The following is a 16,908-nucleotide window of genomic DNA, read 5'->3' on the forward strand; positions in this document are numbered from 1 at the left end:
TTAAATTAAACCCAATATATTTTAGTCGACTAAATCTACTGTAGATTTAGTCGACTAAGATCTTATGCTATTTAGTCGACTAAAACTAGACTAAAACTAAACCAAAGCAGATGACTAAAATATGACTAAAACTAAAATTGCATTTTAGTCAAAAGACTATGACTAAAACTAAATTAAAATCTGCTGTCAAAATTAACACTGGTGTCAGCGAGAGTTTCAACAACTGCATTTGGCCTTAGCCCAAGAATTCTCCCCAACAAGTGATTCGTAGAACCCAACTGAAAATGATGTTCTTAGACCTATGTCACCTCATCAGGATTGGGGAAATTTGGACCCCCTGAAAGGGTAAAGGAAGTGGGGAATTTGGTCATTTGCATCATTTGCAAGTGATGTTGACCAGGTTATTAATCAAGTTAATCATTATTAATAATAACCCACATCATGCAGGTGAGTTAAGCATCAAAGGTCTTGTACTTTTTAAAAATATAAACATTGAGCTAATGTACTGCTGCACCACACAAGAAGCTAGTTTTGCATCAATTTTGCATCAGATACATATTGTATTTAATGCATGTGTATGGGTGTGTTTGGGTATATTTGTATATCTACACAAAGCTAAGCAACACAGAAACTGTATGGCATTAAGAAAGTGCCCATACTGTGTCTTTATGACTGTAATAGTGTGACTTCAGTGTGAATGTACATGAACATGTGTAGAGTTCCCAAGTGGAAGGATCTATTTTGGACATGAGGTTATTGCTTGTTGACTTCTTGTACCACCAGCAGTGACAGCCAAGCTTCATGGGTATTGTAGTATTTAATAGGGGTGGGAAAATTTTATATTTATTTCAATGTATCATTGTTCAATTTAAAATGATTCTGAATAGGAGTGTAAAAGTTAATAATCAATTTTAATATTTGATTGAATAAAATCCACCAATCAGACCAATTTTACCACTACCGGACTACAAACAGCCTACATGCATATGTTTGTAGTGCATTTGCTACAAACACTTTTAGGATCGTGTGCTCGTGTACGTGAGAAAATGGCGGAACAGACATAAACCATATTAATTATGACTATGTGATTCAGTTTGCCTTTTACAATTTACCAGCTAAGCAGATTGGTTTGGTGTATTATTTGTTATTTGTTCTTTCTTGTTTTACGCAAGAAGGTTTACATTAGGGGCACTAAATTATATGTAGTTCTTTTGCTGCTTTGTTTTGACATAAAGTTTTGTCTCAGGGCTTTTTGCCCATAAGAAAAGTTTTTTTTGGGGAAAGTCGTTATGTATTTTATTTTATGAATAAGAGCAGCTGGCATTGTTGCAAAGAGTGTCATGTCAAAGTTTGATAAAGGCTTCTGTTAATGGCACTTTTTGTAAAGCAAGGGTGCAAATGTAATTATGAAGCAGATTGCCACTTTAATAAAGTAGCAGTAAAAATAATTATTCTCATCACTCATTCCTGCAGATGTTTACCAAGTACCAAGTATTTCATATGGATAAAATATGTATAGAAACATTAGAATTGTGGTACTCTGAATCGAAATCGAATTGTGGAATACCTAAAGATTCCCACCCCTAATATTTAGAGCCAACTGCAAAATTGGCACCCATAACATAAACCTGCTTAATAGGTTAAGGATATTGATTAGAAAATACTGAAATACTAATACAAAATGGGGTAAATCACTTCTTTCGACTTTGTAACTCTATATATTTGAACTCTACTATATTTCCATGGAGAGATGTTTACAATGGTGAATTACTCACACTCTTTGGGGATGTGAATGGCTCCCTGAACGAGCAGAGGTGTGGAGGAGAGGAAGGACAGAGGGATCAGGAAGAGCAGAGGGAGGGCAGGTGAACACAGCCCTCTATAGCACATCCACCAACGCTGTGGCACACACATCTCTCAATGTCCCATCAAAAGTGATGCAAGACACCAGCACACTCATAAACACATAAAAAACACCCTTTTAGCTTATACGCTCAACCAGACATACACTCCAGGGACTGCCTAGTCCCTGGAGACTAAAGATGAGTAAACAGAAGGGTGCTTTAAGTTGGTGGGTGTGTGTCGCTTTCACAGTCCAAAATGAAGCTCTGTCTGTCAGTTCCAGAATCCCTGTCACTGTGAGGAGATGTAGAAGAGAGGGAGGATTGACCCTGAGAACAATGGAAAAAAGGGGGGCGGGGAAGGTAGGGTACACAGGAGAGAGAAACAGAAGACGTGAAAATGTGAATTTTCAATGAGCAGGACAAATTAAATATCACAATTAATCCCAGCACATTCAATATTTATACACAGCATAGAATCCAAATAATTTACAAAAATTATTTACTGTGTTGTACTATATGTGTGCTTGTGTGTATCAAAGGCATTAGGTCATCTTGATAAACACACACTCAGATTAAAACAGCTTCTCTATTAATATTACAAAGACAGTTTGTGTATGTGTATCAGCTGCATTTCTATTAATCTAAACATCTTCTCTTTTGTCCCTGCCTGGTGACTGAACAGCAGGAGTGCTGGGGTGGTGAAAGCAGAGACAGATGGACCAGGCTTTCTCTTTTTTGTTTCCTCATATCACTGCCTAAACATACAGGCCAAAAATTCAGACATTCAAGTTTTGACATTTTCTTGTTTGAGTAAGGGATTACATATGACTTTGTGTGTTGATAAAAAAAAAAGTTAAATCCTTTCCAAGTCATTCCTGTACTTTTAAAAATTCAGTTGTTCTAAAAATAACTGACTGTGGCTCCATTAAAAAGATAAAACAAGTTAAACTGTATTCATCCCCAATGGGACATTCACAACATAAGGATATTTATAATAGGATAATAAGGATACTTTTAAGAAACAAAACAGAAATAACATAAATTTAAGGAATTCCCTCCACTGAACACAGAACCACCAAAGCCAGAACAGTGTTTCGTCTTGTTGAAATTTAAATCAATGCACTTTTCTAGAAATTATATATATATTTATATACATAGATAAGGAGATTACAGGAGGTGTCATAACTTATGAGTCCAGGGTAGTCTGCCAAGGGCCATCTGGGCTTCCCTGAAAAAACACACACAGTGCTGGCAGGGGGTAACAGCTGGCTAATGTAGACCCCCTCCTATATCTAATAATTACACAACCTGTCCCCAACACACGTCTCTATCTCTCCATAACACACACATACACACACTATGTCCTGCTGTTGTGTTAGAATCATTTATTTTGTAAATAAGCCTGGCAGGTAATGTCAGCCTCAAGGGCAATGTGGCAGGTGTGTGTGTGTGTCAATCAAGCAATAACAACAGCAGACTAGATGGGGGTGGATCTGACAACAATAGGAGCTGAAATGGGGGCCATGTATGTTTCCTATCTATCTGTGTGTTTGTGTTTGTGTGTGTGTGTGTGTGTGTGTGGTGGGTGTTAATGTGGGAATAATAATGGCCAGCACTAAGGGTTTGTAGATCTAATGAGGGAAAACAGAAAGTGTTACAGAAAGACAGAAAATAAAAGATGTTGGATGTAAATATCCCACCACACTCCAGTCCTACTAATAACATCTGCCTTAGACTTGGCAACAGTATTTTCTCCAGCCTGTGAGTCTTTCTGGGACTTTTAAACAGTGTGGCCCCTTGAAATAAGTCAGACACAGGGATCCATTAGAGAAGATGAAAGTCCATACCATATTCAGGGATGAGTGTTGAGCAGGAATAGTTTTAAATCCAGTTAATACAGCAACTTGGAGCATGCAGCAAATCTATAGTAGAGTCCAATATATAGCATAATAGCGTATATGTATATTAAAGTGGACAAATATTTTCTGGGAACATGTCATGGACATTTTTCAGTTTCAGTCAAGAAAAGCAAAGGCATAATATTGCCTTCACTTTCCAAAATTCCCATCATGGATATGTAGATTCCTTTGCTCAGGGTTTTGCCTGTCACTCTTCACAGAGACAAATGCGTAGACCTATAACCTGTATTTGAAGCTTGAAAGGTATTCCGCAGGCATGACTCATGACAATATAAAAAAAATTATATATATTTCTACATTTTTATTTACAAATGATTTTCTCTGAGAGTTACTCTCCAGGTTCACTAGCTCCATTTCTAAAACATAGCCCAGATCCTATGTAATATTTGCTGCATAGCAAATGGTTAAAAACCAAAAGTCTAGAATATTTGTATATGCTGAAATGTATTGTGACAGTACAGCAGTCATGAAGTTGGTGAAGTCCCTCAGTAATAGTTGCTTACTACATTATACCCAATGTGTTTAATATTTACACACATAGCACCTGAAAATGCTAAAAAAAATAGAGGCTATGCATGTAGAAAACATCATTTTGACACAAAGGAATTCACAACAAAAGATTATACAGAGAAACAGGCTTCCAGAAGATCCCTGTGATCCTAAATAGGAAAAAGTGGGTATGGATAATGGCTGGATGGATGGATGTTCAGAGAAAATAAACAAATCTTCTAAAATTAGTCAGTATAACAGAACCAGTTCAGACCCTGCAAGCAGCCAGATTTCTGTTCCGTACTGGTTACACTGAACATACTGCCCCCCCAAACACACACACACACACACACGCACGCACACACACACACACACACACACACACACACACACACACACACACACACACACACACACACACACAAACACACAAATCCCCCCACCCTTCTTGTGCAGTCCCAAAGAACCTAAAGGGCTAGACAGAAGAGGCAGCTGGACTAGCCAGTTCACTGGGAGGCACTCTGGGGAGTTGTGGGAGGAGGAGGAGAGGCTGAGCAAGTGCAGGTGTGATGGTCTACAGGGAGGCCTAAGGTGCTAGGGAGGAGGGGCTGTTGCAAAATAAAAGTGAAAGAATGAAGGGGGGGTGCATCTTGACGGATAGTGTGCAGTAGAGCAAGAAATTAATTCAGTGATAGATTCTGATCTGCAGGGCAGATTTAGGAAGTGAGGATGGAGAGATTAAACAAAGGGAAGGAAAAGAGGGAGGGGAGACACAAGAGCATAATACCACACACTAAACACAAATCACACAAAGACATGGAAATAAGGAAGGAAAGAAATATTTTCAGTTTGCTCCCACTGGCCGCATGACCTAAATTCACCATAATTCATTATTCATTCACACACACACGCACACACACACACACACACCCTCACACACACACACCCTCACACACACACACACACACACACACACACACACACACGTTAACCTTTCTGCAGCCTGGATCAGAGGTAGGGCAAGCAACCTGCAGGTGATTTTATCTAAATGTGTGTGTGTGTGTGTGTGTGTGTGTGAGTGAGTGACTGTGACAATCTGTAGATCTCACTGATGTCCTTCCCACACCTCATGAATATCTAATCGAATAGTCATTGTTCAGTTAAACATGTCTCTGTGAGTAAATGGAAGGGAGACCTACTCACAATGGTAACATCATTAGACTTTATTTTTAAGAACCACATAAGATATCCTTTGTTTACAGCACTGATTTTTGCTGCATCTAAAAAAGAACAAATCCACACCATGGTTAAAGAGGAAATGTCTCAGACACAGACTGCTAATCAAGCTAAGGCAAACAGATGTGATTATCCTTTGTAACAGTAAACCATTTTGTATAAACATAGTAATTTGATCAGTAGTTCAACAGATCAGTAGATTCAGTATTGCAAGTTTAAAATTGTGCCTCTAGCTTTATGTAGTGTGCAGAAGTGAGTGCCACTGCTTCTCTGGAAGGCAATGACACTTCGTGAGAACTGAAGCAATGGCCAGCCAAAATATAAAACTATGCCGAGTAGCTCCACCTAAATGTTTTCACTACTGCCAGCAAGATCAGTGAACAAGATTGGCTTGCTTCTTTATCTTTAATTTGCTCTGCTGCTGAATCTAAAAAATAATTAATGGTTAAGGAGGAAATGTCTCAGACACACTAATCATCTGTTCAGCCTCAACCACTGCTAATTTTTGCTCACTGTCAGAAATATAAATCATAATAAGTTGCAATTCTTTCTACAGCATGTAAGGCTGATTGTTGTTGATCCTTGTTTAAATTTATCTGCTATTTTTCAGGTAGTACTATATACACAGTATACATGCATGTAATGCTTTGTCAGTCCTAAGTAAAGTTATACTATGCATCTGCATCTGGAATTCTGTATTAGTACACAGCTCACAGCTGCATAAGCCTTGTCTTTGTCCTTTTACAGATACGGATTTGGACATTTTAGAGTTCAGTTCAGTACAGTGCTGGAGGTTCACTAGTTTTGCTTTTGGCTGCTAGTAGTATTATTGGATGGGAACTGGCATAACTGTGAGCCAATTTGACTTTGGAAGTGTCTTATGACTATGCCTGAGCAGTGGCTAATTAGAAGTATTTCTAGCTAGATAAAATCTTAGTGATTTAAGGTGAGATACATGTTCATTTAATGTTTTATTGCTCATGGTATAAACTGTTTCATTTCTGATGGGTTTTAAGAGCCGGAACTTTTTTGGGGACAGATCTTATTTTGCTAAGCTAGTTCTTTCCAGAGTAATGTCAAATTATTGTCTGATTCATCACTACCCAATACTGTGGACCAAAACAATTGCACCAAAACTACCAAAGAGAGGTGCTCTTGATCTGAATCATCTGGTGAACTCTGGTACAGTCCTCCAGGTGAGAAACCATACTGAACCAAAACAGGACCAAAATCTATGAATCAGATTATCTGAGAGCTTTGATTATTAATTCACTCCACCATCTGTATTGTTTCGCTTTGTGTCTCTGGCAACTCCAGTGTATTAACATGTTTTTCAGATCAGCTTGAATTTCAAACTGTATGATTAGGTTAAAGTGGTAATGTAAGCAAAGTCATAAGCAATGACCAGGGTGATGAAGTGAAGTGAAGTGATTTATGGCCAAGTATGGTGACCCATACTCGGAATTTGTGCTCTGCATTTGACCCATCCAAAGTGCACACAAACAGCAGTGAACACACACACCATGAACACACACCCAGAGCAGTGGGCAGCCAATGCTGTGGCGCTCAGGAAAACCCACATTAAGCTATCCTCCATCATGAGATTGTCTCTCCTCTATTACAGAACATGCTGTATTCCACAAAAACGTATCTTCTTCCTGTATTCACTTTTTTTGTTCCTACATGTCTTTTTTTACATTTTTGTTCCTACATTAGCGCAGAGGACATTCTCATGGTTTGTAGTGATGCATTTTTGTGCATGTAAAAAGAAACCAGGGAGGAAACATTACAAGTTTAAAGGCTCATCAATTAATTTAGACTGGAGCTAACAACGGTACAAAAGTACCCTAAGAACAATAGCCATTGCTTAGTAAATCCATGTTTGGTATAGCTGGCTGTTACTAAATACTTCACTATGGTCACTTGCTCTCTAACTGACTCTAATTTGCTTTTTAGTGGTGGGCAGGTAGTCCAAAATCTTTTTTGGTGGATGTTCAGGGCGCACAAAACGAGTGAACTTTGGGCTATAAAACCACAACAATGTGCCAAATGATGCTAAAATGCTTGTACTGTACAACTAAGGCAAACAGATGGGGTGATTATCCTTTGTCAGGTCATCGATCATCAAGACAATGACACGGACTGAAGCAATAGCCAGCCAGAAGAGAAAATTTGCCTACATTATGTAGAGTACCTCCACTTAAATGTTTTCACTACTACCATCATCATCATCACTCACACATTACCATTCACCTAACTACACCCATTCTTTTGTGCCCACTACATTCACCCATGCACTCCCACCACATCCCTGTGTTTTGTATGGCTAATTGTCTTAGGCTGTGAACAATTTTCCTGTACAGCTGCTGCCAGTTTGTTGAGAAACAGAGAATCCCAGCAGCCTCAGCAGCCACTCACATCACACCATATTCCTGTCAGTAGATAGTTAAAGTTACTTTGTGCTTCGATTTGGGCCATTCACATTTTAAGCTTATCCTCTTGATCTTTAAGCTCAAGAAGATATAGCTATTTTTGAACAAATTGCGAATTGTTGTCAGCCTGACAGCAAAAACAGTGGCCTCGAAAGCTCAATCCACTGCAACCTGAGAAACAGAGATACAGTAGCACAAACAAATGAATGAATGAATAAAAGATTTTCATTAGTTCGGCAGCACATGCAGAAATTAGGAAAAAAGTTAATGATTTAGGTAATGAAATCTCTGTAGGCCACTGTATTTGCAGCTTGAGGTATTTTCTCTCTTTGAATTATGATTCTGTATTTGGTTTTGTTTTCTCACTTTTTTGTCCTAATGCTGCAAATATATTGTCAATTTTTTTCATTTACATTTGTTTTTATAGAATGTGTTTTCTAAGGTGCTCTCAAATCTTGAAATGTCACTTAAAGATCCTTCTCAATCCACTTCATAATAAACATCTCCTATCATCCTTTAAAACCATTATTCAAAAACAAACAAACACAATTCTGTCCCAAATTTACACAATTTCCAGCTAGGAAATAGCATTTTTTCATCTTAGAGAGCTTCTCTTTTTGTCTCCTGTTCCCATTCATCCCTGTGCAGCATCTCTTTCCCTTCCTCCCCACACCCTACTGACAGCATACAGGACGGAAGGTTTAAATGAAAAGTAGATTTGATGTTTTTCATATTATTTCATCAGTTAATAAAAAAGTCAATTTGTATTGTGCTTTAGTGTTTGTACATGGGGCCAGTCTCTGCCGCCCATCCTCTGCCATCTATCGCCATTGCCATGGTAACCCCCTGAATACAGCAGCACACAGCAATATTTCTCTCCCCCATCCCCCACGCTGCCCCACCTTCTTTTCTCCCATCCCCCACTCCATCCCTCCACACCTCTCTCTCGCTTTCTCCGTGGTGCCACTCCCTGTATTTCCTCAGTTCACCTCACCCTCCCTCTGTCTCTCTCTCACACATGCAGACAAATGCACACAGTTTCTTATTCTATTGTCTCATTTCCCACCTGCCTGTTTAAATGCCTATTTATCTGTCTATATGTTTGTTTTGTCTATAAAATGTTGAATAATGATAAATTATAAATTACCAAATACTGCCTGAGTATTTTGTTCGATCATAAGTCCATAACCTAAAGTTTTTCAATTTTTACTGTCACAAAGAGCTAAGGAAACCAAAAAAATATGCAGACTTTATAGAAACAAAGCATTTTGGCATTTTTTCATTAAAACTGACACATAACAGTTCATTGACTATCAAAATGATTGAAATTCTGTTGATTGACAGAGTAATGAATCACAGTTATATTTAATGCACTGTAATAAATTGCGAATTTACTGACACTTTTCAACAGTAATCCACTGTATTACTGTAATATAGTTTTGTACTGTAGTTAGAAATTCACTGTAGGCTGGTCCATTTGAAGAAATAACATGTGCCATAAACAGTAGCTTAATGTTATAAATTACAGTGTAGTATTTTATGGATAATGGGCGTTTCACATAGAAGGTTAGAGTGTGATAAATTGGCATTTTCTTTTAATTCTAAAATTGCAGTTTTGTCAAAATTCATTAAATAGTAATTTTGCACTTGCATCAGACAAAAACAATTTGCCAATAGGAAATCCTCTGCAGGAACTGAAAAAGCAGTTTACCAGGAGAACATGTGCTTCACAGCATCAAGAAGTTTTGCTTCATCTGCATCCATCAGGATCAACAAATTAGACAATAACAAAAAACAATATTGTTGAATTTCTAAAAGAAGTTGAGAGAAGCTAATTATGTGGTCACAGAACTCATTGACTGAGCTTTTTATTGCCTCATTAAGCATTAACTGACTTTTCAGGCAAGTCAAAAACCTGATGTAAACTCCAACATATTTCTTCCTTTTAAGTTAGTATGTTGCTTATTTATGCATTCAGACAGATAGAGCATCTTGATTATGTTGGAAGGGTGCTTTCCCACCTACAGTTTTTAGTCTGTTTAAATCGAACTCTAGTTCGTTTTCCCTCTTGGCGTTAATGATCTCATAATTGCATTTAGGTGTGGACCAAAACAATTGCACCAAAACACCCAAAGAGAGGTGTACTTGATCTGAATCAACTGGCGAACTCTGGTACAGTCCTCCTGGTTAGAAACCATACTGAACCAAAACAGGACCAAAATCTATGAATCAGATTATCTGAGAGCTTTGATTATTAATTCACTCCACCATCTGTATTGTTTCGCTATGTGTCTCTGGAAACTCCAGTCTATTAACATGTTTTTCAGATCAGCTTGAATTTCAAACTGTATGATTAGGTTAAAGTGGTAATGTCAGCAATGTCATAAGCAATGACCAGGGTGATGAAGTGAAGTGAAGTGATTTATGGCCAAGTATGGTGACCCATACCTGGAATTTATGCTCTGCATTTGACAACTGCTTCTGGCCCCACAAACGCAATAACATGGCAACATTCCTAATGGCCCGAAATGGTGACTGAATTGTCTTCATTCACCCAGTGTGTAATGCTATGGATGACATCACACTGTATAGGTCCAGCCCCCTATGCACTGTGAAATGATCACAGAAAATATACTGCATTTTATTTTTACTGTAGTAGACTGCGAAGAAAACAGAAATACAGTATATTCCTGGCATCTCTACACCAGTGTTTTATTGTAAATTTAAAGAAATACAGAAATATAGTGTATTTCACTTTTACAGGAATGAGCTGTAAAGCATTTTACAGTATGAATACTGTAAAATAACAGTAAATTAAACAGTAAATTATTAATCCCAGCACCAATAGCAATTCTGCGCTAAAAGCATGTGCGCAGTTTCACATTTTCTCCGGGGGGGAAACAGTAGTCAGTACATGGTCCAACTGTTGCATTGCGTGTTTCGCGTACAGTAGCAGAAGAGTGGTAAACTGTACAGCGCATCAAATCAGTGTCAAGCCAGTCAATAACTAATTCATTCACGATATAGTTTACAAAGCCAGATCAGACACTGAAAAACAGCCATCACAAGTTCCAAGACCCTAAGGTGATATCTTCAAAGTTATTTTTATATTTAATTTAAGACAAAACAGCAAATCATCACATTTGAGTTGAGCTGTAAATGTTTTAATTTTTTACTTAAGAAAAGACCTAATTGAAGATCAAATCAATTGAGAAATTGGAATATTACCTACTTATGATATATATTGATAAGATTAACTGCAGATGAGACTTGACCGGGGTACCAGTTGGCTGAATGAAATGTAACCTAAGACTTGAACTTATCCACATGTGTGAAAAACATTGTAGCGCTATGAGTCAGATTGTGTCATGTGCATCAGTCTGCTACTTGTCACTACTGTACTTTATGTTATGGTCATAAATACTGTGCACTATGTGGCTGTTTGTCACATATGTGCCTGAGAATGTGTCTTCTGTGTTGGTGCTAGTGGCATGAATGGACTCTTGTCATGGTTCAGCTGGAAGGAAAAACAGGAGCCACATATTTGTAAGATGATGTATGCTTTGCATATGTGTTTGTAAATGTCTTTTGACTGTATCTATTAAAACCATTGAAGTTAGATTAGCTGCATCTGTAAAGATTAAAACCACAAACACAGAGGCTAATAGATGTACCCCCAACCTACTCACACACACACTCACGCACATGAAGAGAAGAATTGAAAGAGAGAAGACACTGAAAGATGAGCTGAAAGGAAGACATCGAGCTGATGAGGAAGTGGGCGGGGTATGGAGTAAGGAGTATGTCTCCCATTGCTTACCACAAAGACCTCATTTATGTGGAGAAGAAATGGAGGGAAAAAATTCAAAATAAAGGCCAAAAAAGAGGAAAGATAGAACAGAGGAGGGAGCGGGGGCGTGAGAGAGATGGATGGAAATGGAAGAAAAAAGGCACAATAAGAAACAAAGAAGAAGCAATGGATAGAGACAGAGAGGAAATGGAAAAACAGCAAATGTCTGACTAATCTGATTTTTTTTCAGATGAAACCTCCTTTGACCTATTGTTTTAAAGCTCAGATCTTTTAATTTGGCTCCAAACCTCATATTTAACCTTTCTATTGGGATTTTTATTGACTTTATAGACTCATCAGGACAAGAGAAATTCATGTTGTCCTTTCATTCTGTACACTATCATCCACATCTAGACGTAGCGTCAGACACTCTGTCTGGTTTCTGCTTGTGGGGTACTTTGTTACAATATGCCAATGTAACCAGATAGAAAGTAACAGTCTGAAAAAATGAACTGGACTAAAAAGATTTCATTGTAGTGAATCATCAAAAACGTCAGGAATAATAATGAATAGTGTTGAATCTATCAATAAATTCTAGACTTTGCTGATAGTTCATAAAACTCATTATCTCCTCTACAGTCAGGTTTCAGTTTTCTATTGCAATGTATGATGTTTAAATTTTACAATATTCAGTACTGTGTTGCTGCTGCTTATTACAGACAATTCTGAGCAAAGTGTGACCCTTGTGCATGGAGACCCACCCTGTCCTCATTCCCACAGCACCAAATGCTGAATCACATACCAACACTAAAAAGTGCTTTTGGTGTCTAAATATCTTTCATGCACAGGATTTTCAAGAAAGAAGACGATTCACAAGGTCACTTCTGTGCCCAAACCTAACCACATAGTTTTTTTCCCCTAAACCTGTTTCTTTTTTGTGCCTTTACCTAAACTAGCAGTTTTAGTGCTAAAACTAACCATATAGTTTTTGTCCCCTAAACCTAACCACATTTTGTGGAGAGCCACACCCAATCAACATCAAAGAACTAGCCAACCATCGTGTCACCAAACATCTGGGCTTAAAAGTGGCAGAAGACCTATACTGAGTCTACTTGATATTTTCACACAGCTCTCACTCACTACAGATGGTGTATATCTACATTTACCAAGAACATTTCTAATAAGAAGCTGAAAATAACACTGGTGTTGTCAAGCCCTTGGTATTTCGGTTGTGAAAGAAGAAAGGCAGAGCGAAAGGCAAACAAATAACAAAACCATGGATACTACATTATTCCACTAAGCTGAAAAGCAAATCTCAAACTGACATGATCTGTTGCCAATTGACACTTTACTGTCAATGTACAATAACTGACATTTTTAACATGCATTTTCTTATTTTATCTACAGCATATTGATTTTGTGAATGGCATCTGACTGTGGTTTATATGTGTGTATATGTATTTTGCTACAATGACAATAAAAGCTTCTTACCTTCTTATCTCACAAGCATCAACAACATAGGACACATTGCTTATAGATAGCCCAGTGCATCCAACATTGGCTTGATCTGTAATGGACATTAAATGCTACCATTTCGTTTTGGTTCTTAATCCTAACCACAGTTGTTTTTGTGTTGATGGCATGCAAACTCACATACATGCAAAATAAATCATGTTGCTCCTAGTGTTGATTTTATTGTGTTTAAATTATTTCCTCATGTTGTTTGGATCCTATAATGCCTTGCCCCCCTTGATCCATTGCCAGTAATTATATTAATATTGCAGGAACAACAATAGTAGATTTTTAATGATTATTATCTAAACACAGGAAATGAGCTGCACAACATACTGGCGACAAACCTGTTGTGTTATGTAACACATCAGTTAGTCCTCATCCTCAAAGTCTTTTCTTTTATTACATTTAAAATGAAATGTAGTGTTTGAAATAAAAACTATAAAAGAGTCAAAAGTTTTTCTATAAGTATAACCTCTTATTTTTCTTGACCATTTCTGTTATATAAAACTGGTCTTCCATTTCACCCAATCTATATAGTTAACATTAGCTTCATTAGTCTTTAGCTTCCATAAACCTCTGTAAAATCAAAGACCCATCATTTGAAAAACACTAAGGTGAAAATTTGCCGTTCTTTACATATTGCATACCGTATATATACCGTAGTTTGTCAGTTGTTAAGTACAAAAGAACACTAATATTAAATCATCTTAGATGGTTTTATTCAACTACTTGATTTCCATGTATAAGAGAAGGGGTAAAAGGAAACAAAATGAGCTAAGAAATCATCCAGCAGATGGCTGTTGATTTTTTCCCATCCCATGTTTTCCTGCTCTTTTAGATTCTTTTTCTGCTGGGCAAATTTTTGATCCAGGCTTCCAACCTAAGTTTCACTCATTAATATCTCCTTCATTTTTTTTGATACAATATTCTTATAGGTTCTGATCCAATTTGAAGTAATGCACTGCCAAAGTAGCTACAGTGAGAAAAACTCAATGCAAATGAGAGAAAGGGAGACAGATGTTTGTGGGGTGTAAATAATGTTGCTAAGTGTAACCAGAAGAATTCCAGAGTAGCGAGGCTAACAAAAACCTACACAGCAAAGTCACCAGTATTAACAAACACTGAAAGTTGATTTAACACTGGTGATTTTACTATGTGGTAAAAAGGTTTTTTTTTTCATTCATTGTTTTCTGATCCATCAGGTTTGATTATATAAGAACATTATAGGCTTGATTACTGATTAGGAGGCTGGGCCCCAGATGATCATGTGATCAAAATAATGGCATGCATATACATTTTAGCAGCTTGGATAGAAATACGTGGTCTAAAAACAGTTCAGATTTGTCCTAATTATCAGAGACATACTCCACTTGACTTTAGACAGGAAAAAAAAAAGTTGTGTTATACCATCTATACAATACTTCCAAGTACAAGTTCTGTCGGACAACCAGGACACAGCACAATGCACGGTGTCAATTCTAATGTTCCTCCTCATCACCAGAGGCACATGAAGGGGAACATCCCTAACTGTATCCATCTGCATTGTGTACTCAGCTCTGGAAAATTTCTTAGTACTTTTTGCTGTGTAGAAACTGAGGCTAGGTTTATCTCTGAGGAGACTTACCATTCACCTCACTTCTGGGAGGGACTTTCACCCACTACAGAACCATAAGCACAGTCAGTCAAGGTAATTTTCTTAACTTACTGTGTTCAATTGGATTACACCTTAGGTTACTCATATGTGGCCAGCAATTTGATCACAACTGTAGCTAATCATTTTGGAGGGGATGTAGCTACATTTGAGTTGTTTTTATTTTTCTCAGGTTTTGCTTTATCTATCAATAACTATATCTTTATCTTTAATCTTCTGTTAGAATGACTAAGAGGGTTCAAAAGCTGTCCAAGAAAATGACTAAGGTTTTTAATTTCATAAACAACTTTGAAATGTTTTCAATAAACTTTGACTGGGCATAAATCCACCCTGATCTAGCCAACAGTAAAAGTTATTGCTGATCTAGGTTTGCATCCTCTCCAGAGGGCCATTTTCTGTTGTGGTAGAGGGATAAGTGAATCATGGCACGAGGGCTTTATTCTTTGTGCTTTTATGGGGTCATTACAATATTAATGCAGTCAAGTAACTTCACATTAGCCTAAAATGTGGTATTCAGACCAAGAGTTGAAGATTTTATCCCAGGTAGAGCAGGGTAGCATGGGAATAATGTAGGAAAAGTCATGACCCAAATTCCTGGCTTACAGGCCGTCTAGAGGGGTGGATGATTATTACTCCTGTCACACATTAGCAGAGTTAGAATTGTCAGGGAGGTTTTGACTGAGGTGGTCTTACTTCTGGAACAGCAGCTCTGGATTTACTTTGTCTCTTTAAGAGAAGCACTCCATACATCAGTTTAGTGCCACTGTCACTTGATTATTCAAAGAGTTATTTGAAAGAAAATTAGGTTTGTTTAAAAAGAAACAAACATTTTCCTTTTTGGATGAGAAGAGTTTATGCCTTTTTATGTCTGTATAGTAAACTAAAATTTTTTGGGGTTCATCTATTTTTTAATACTTTACATGCAAAATCATGTGGAAATAAGAGCTGACAAGTCAGGACACATATTTTGGTATTTTATTTGCAGTTATGATGAAATAAATAAAACAAACCTGACAAAAGTGTATCTTAGTATTAAAGGCAGGAAATTACACATTCTGAATAATTTAACACCATAATGTTGAATAATGCAGCAATTTGTTAAAAATTTATAAAAATATACTGCTGCAATGACAGCTAAAAAGCTCAATCAAGACACTCCCTAAAGATTGATTCACATCACAGCCTGATGACGTGTAAATCCATAATATTCTATATATTATTAAGACAGTGGAAGCAGACATAAGGGTGCGTATGCACACACGCACATGCATGTATGTACAAAACACACACACACATTTGCACTCCAGTCTTTGTTAGGGCACACACCCTTCACCATTACAACTAAATGTCACACCCCAACCCCAAACCTAACCTAAACCTGGTCCTAACCTGAAACCTAAAACCAAATCCTAGCCCTTAAACTGCTATTTTAAAATGTAGAGCCATAAGAGTACATACACACATACATTTTATTAGATCTCATACCAGATCAGGCAGCACAGTTTTCTATACCTGTCACTGTATTATGTAAGACATTATGCCACATGTAGTGCACAGGCACAGCACACACATACACATACATTCATGTATAGAAACCTCAACACCAAGCAGCATGGTGGGATACTATTTTCTTCTTACCTCTACAGATGTTGTGTCTGTCTGTTTCCTCTTTTCTGTATCCTCTTTTCTCTCCTTGTCACACGGTTTTCTCTTTTCTTCTTCTGTCTTTATTTTTTCATCTCCACTGAGTCATGCCTTTTCTTGTTCCTTTTTTTTGCACTGATGCTGCAGTGGCACATAAAACACACCCTTCTGAGCTCTGCCTCTCCTCCCTCTCTTCCCCTCCCTATTATTCTGATTGGCTCCTTCAGAGAAATGACATCAGCCTCTTTCAATGCAGCCTAGCTCTCTCTCTCTCTGTCTCTCTCTGTTATTCCCCTGGTACCTCATCTCCCTCCCTTACACTTTACATCCATGCTCCCATCCTCTTCTATGATTTTATATCTCTCTATCCATCGGCAGAATTAAGAAT

At 37.6% G+C, this 16,908-nt stretch overlaps 1 protein-coding gene across 3 annotated transcripts in view; it reads right to left on the reverse strand.

The window, feature by feature from the left end:
* LOC113146195 (neural cell adhesion molecule L1.1-like) overlaps nt 1-16,569 on the reverse strand; it is a 68,919-nt gene extending 52,350 nt beyond the window's left edge. For all 3 annotated transcript variants that reach the window (XM_026333525.1, XM_026333524.1, XM_026333523.1), the window contains exons 1-2: nt 16,515-16,569; nt 1,776-2,171 (exon numbers count right to left, since the gene is read on the reverse strand). In XM_026333525.1, the coding sequence (XP_026189310.1) occupies nt 1,776-1,914 (139 nt within the window). In that variant the 5' untranslated portion in view covers nt 1,915-2,171; nt 16,515-16,569. The remainder of the gene's footprint in view (nt 1-1,775; nt 2,172-16,514) is intronic.
* Between the last annotated feature and the right edge of the window lie 339 nt (nt 16,570-16,908).

The sequence above is a fragment of the Mastacembelus armatus genome, chromosome 7 (assembly GCF_900324485.2).
Source record: "Mastacembelus armatus chromosome 7, fMasArm1.2, whole genome shotgun sequence".
NCBI classification, from domain to species: Eukaryota; Metazoa; Chordata; class Actinopteri; order Synbranchiformes; family Mastacembelidae; genus Mastacembelus; species Mastacembelus armatus.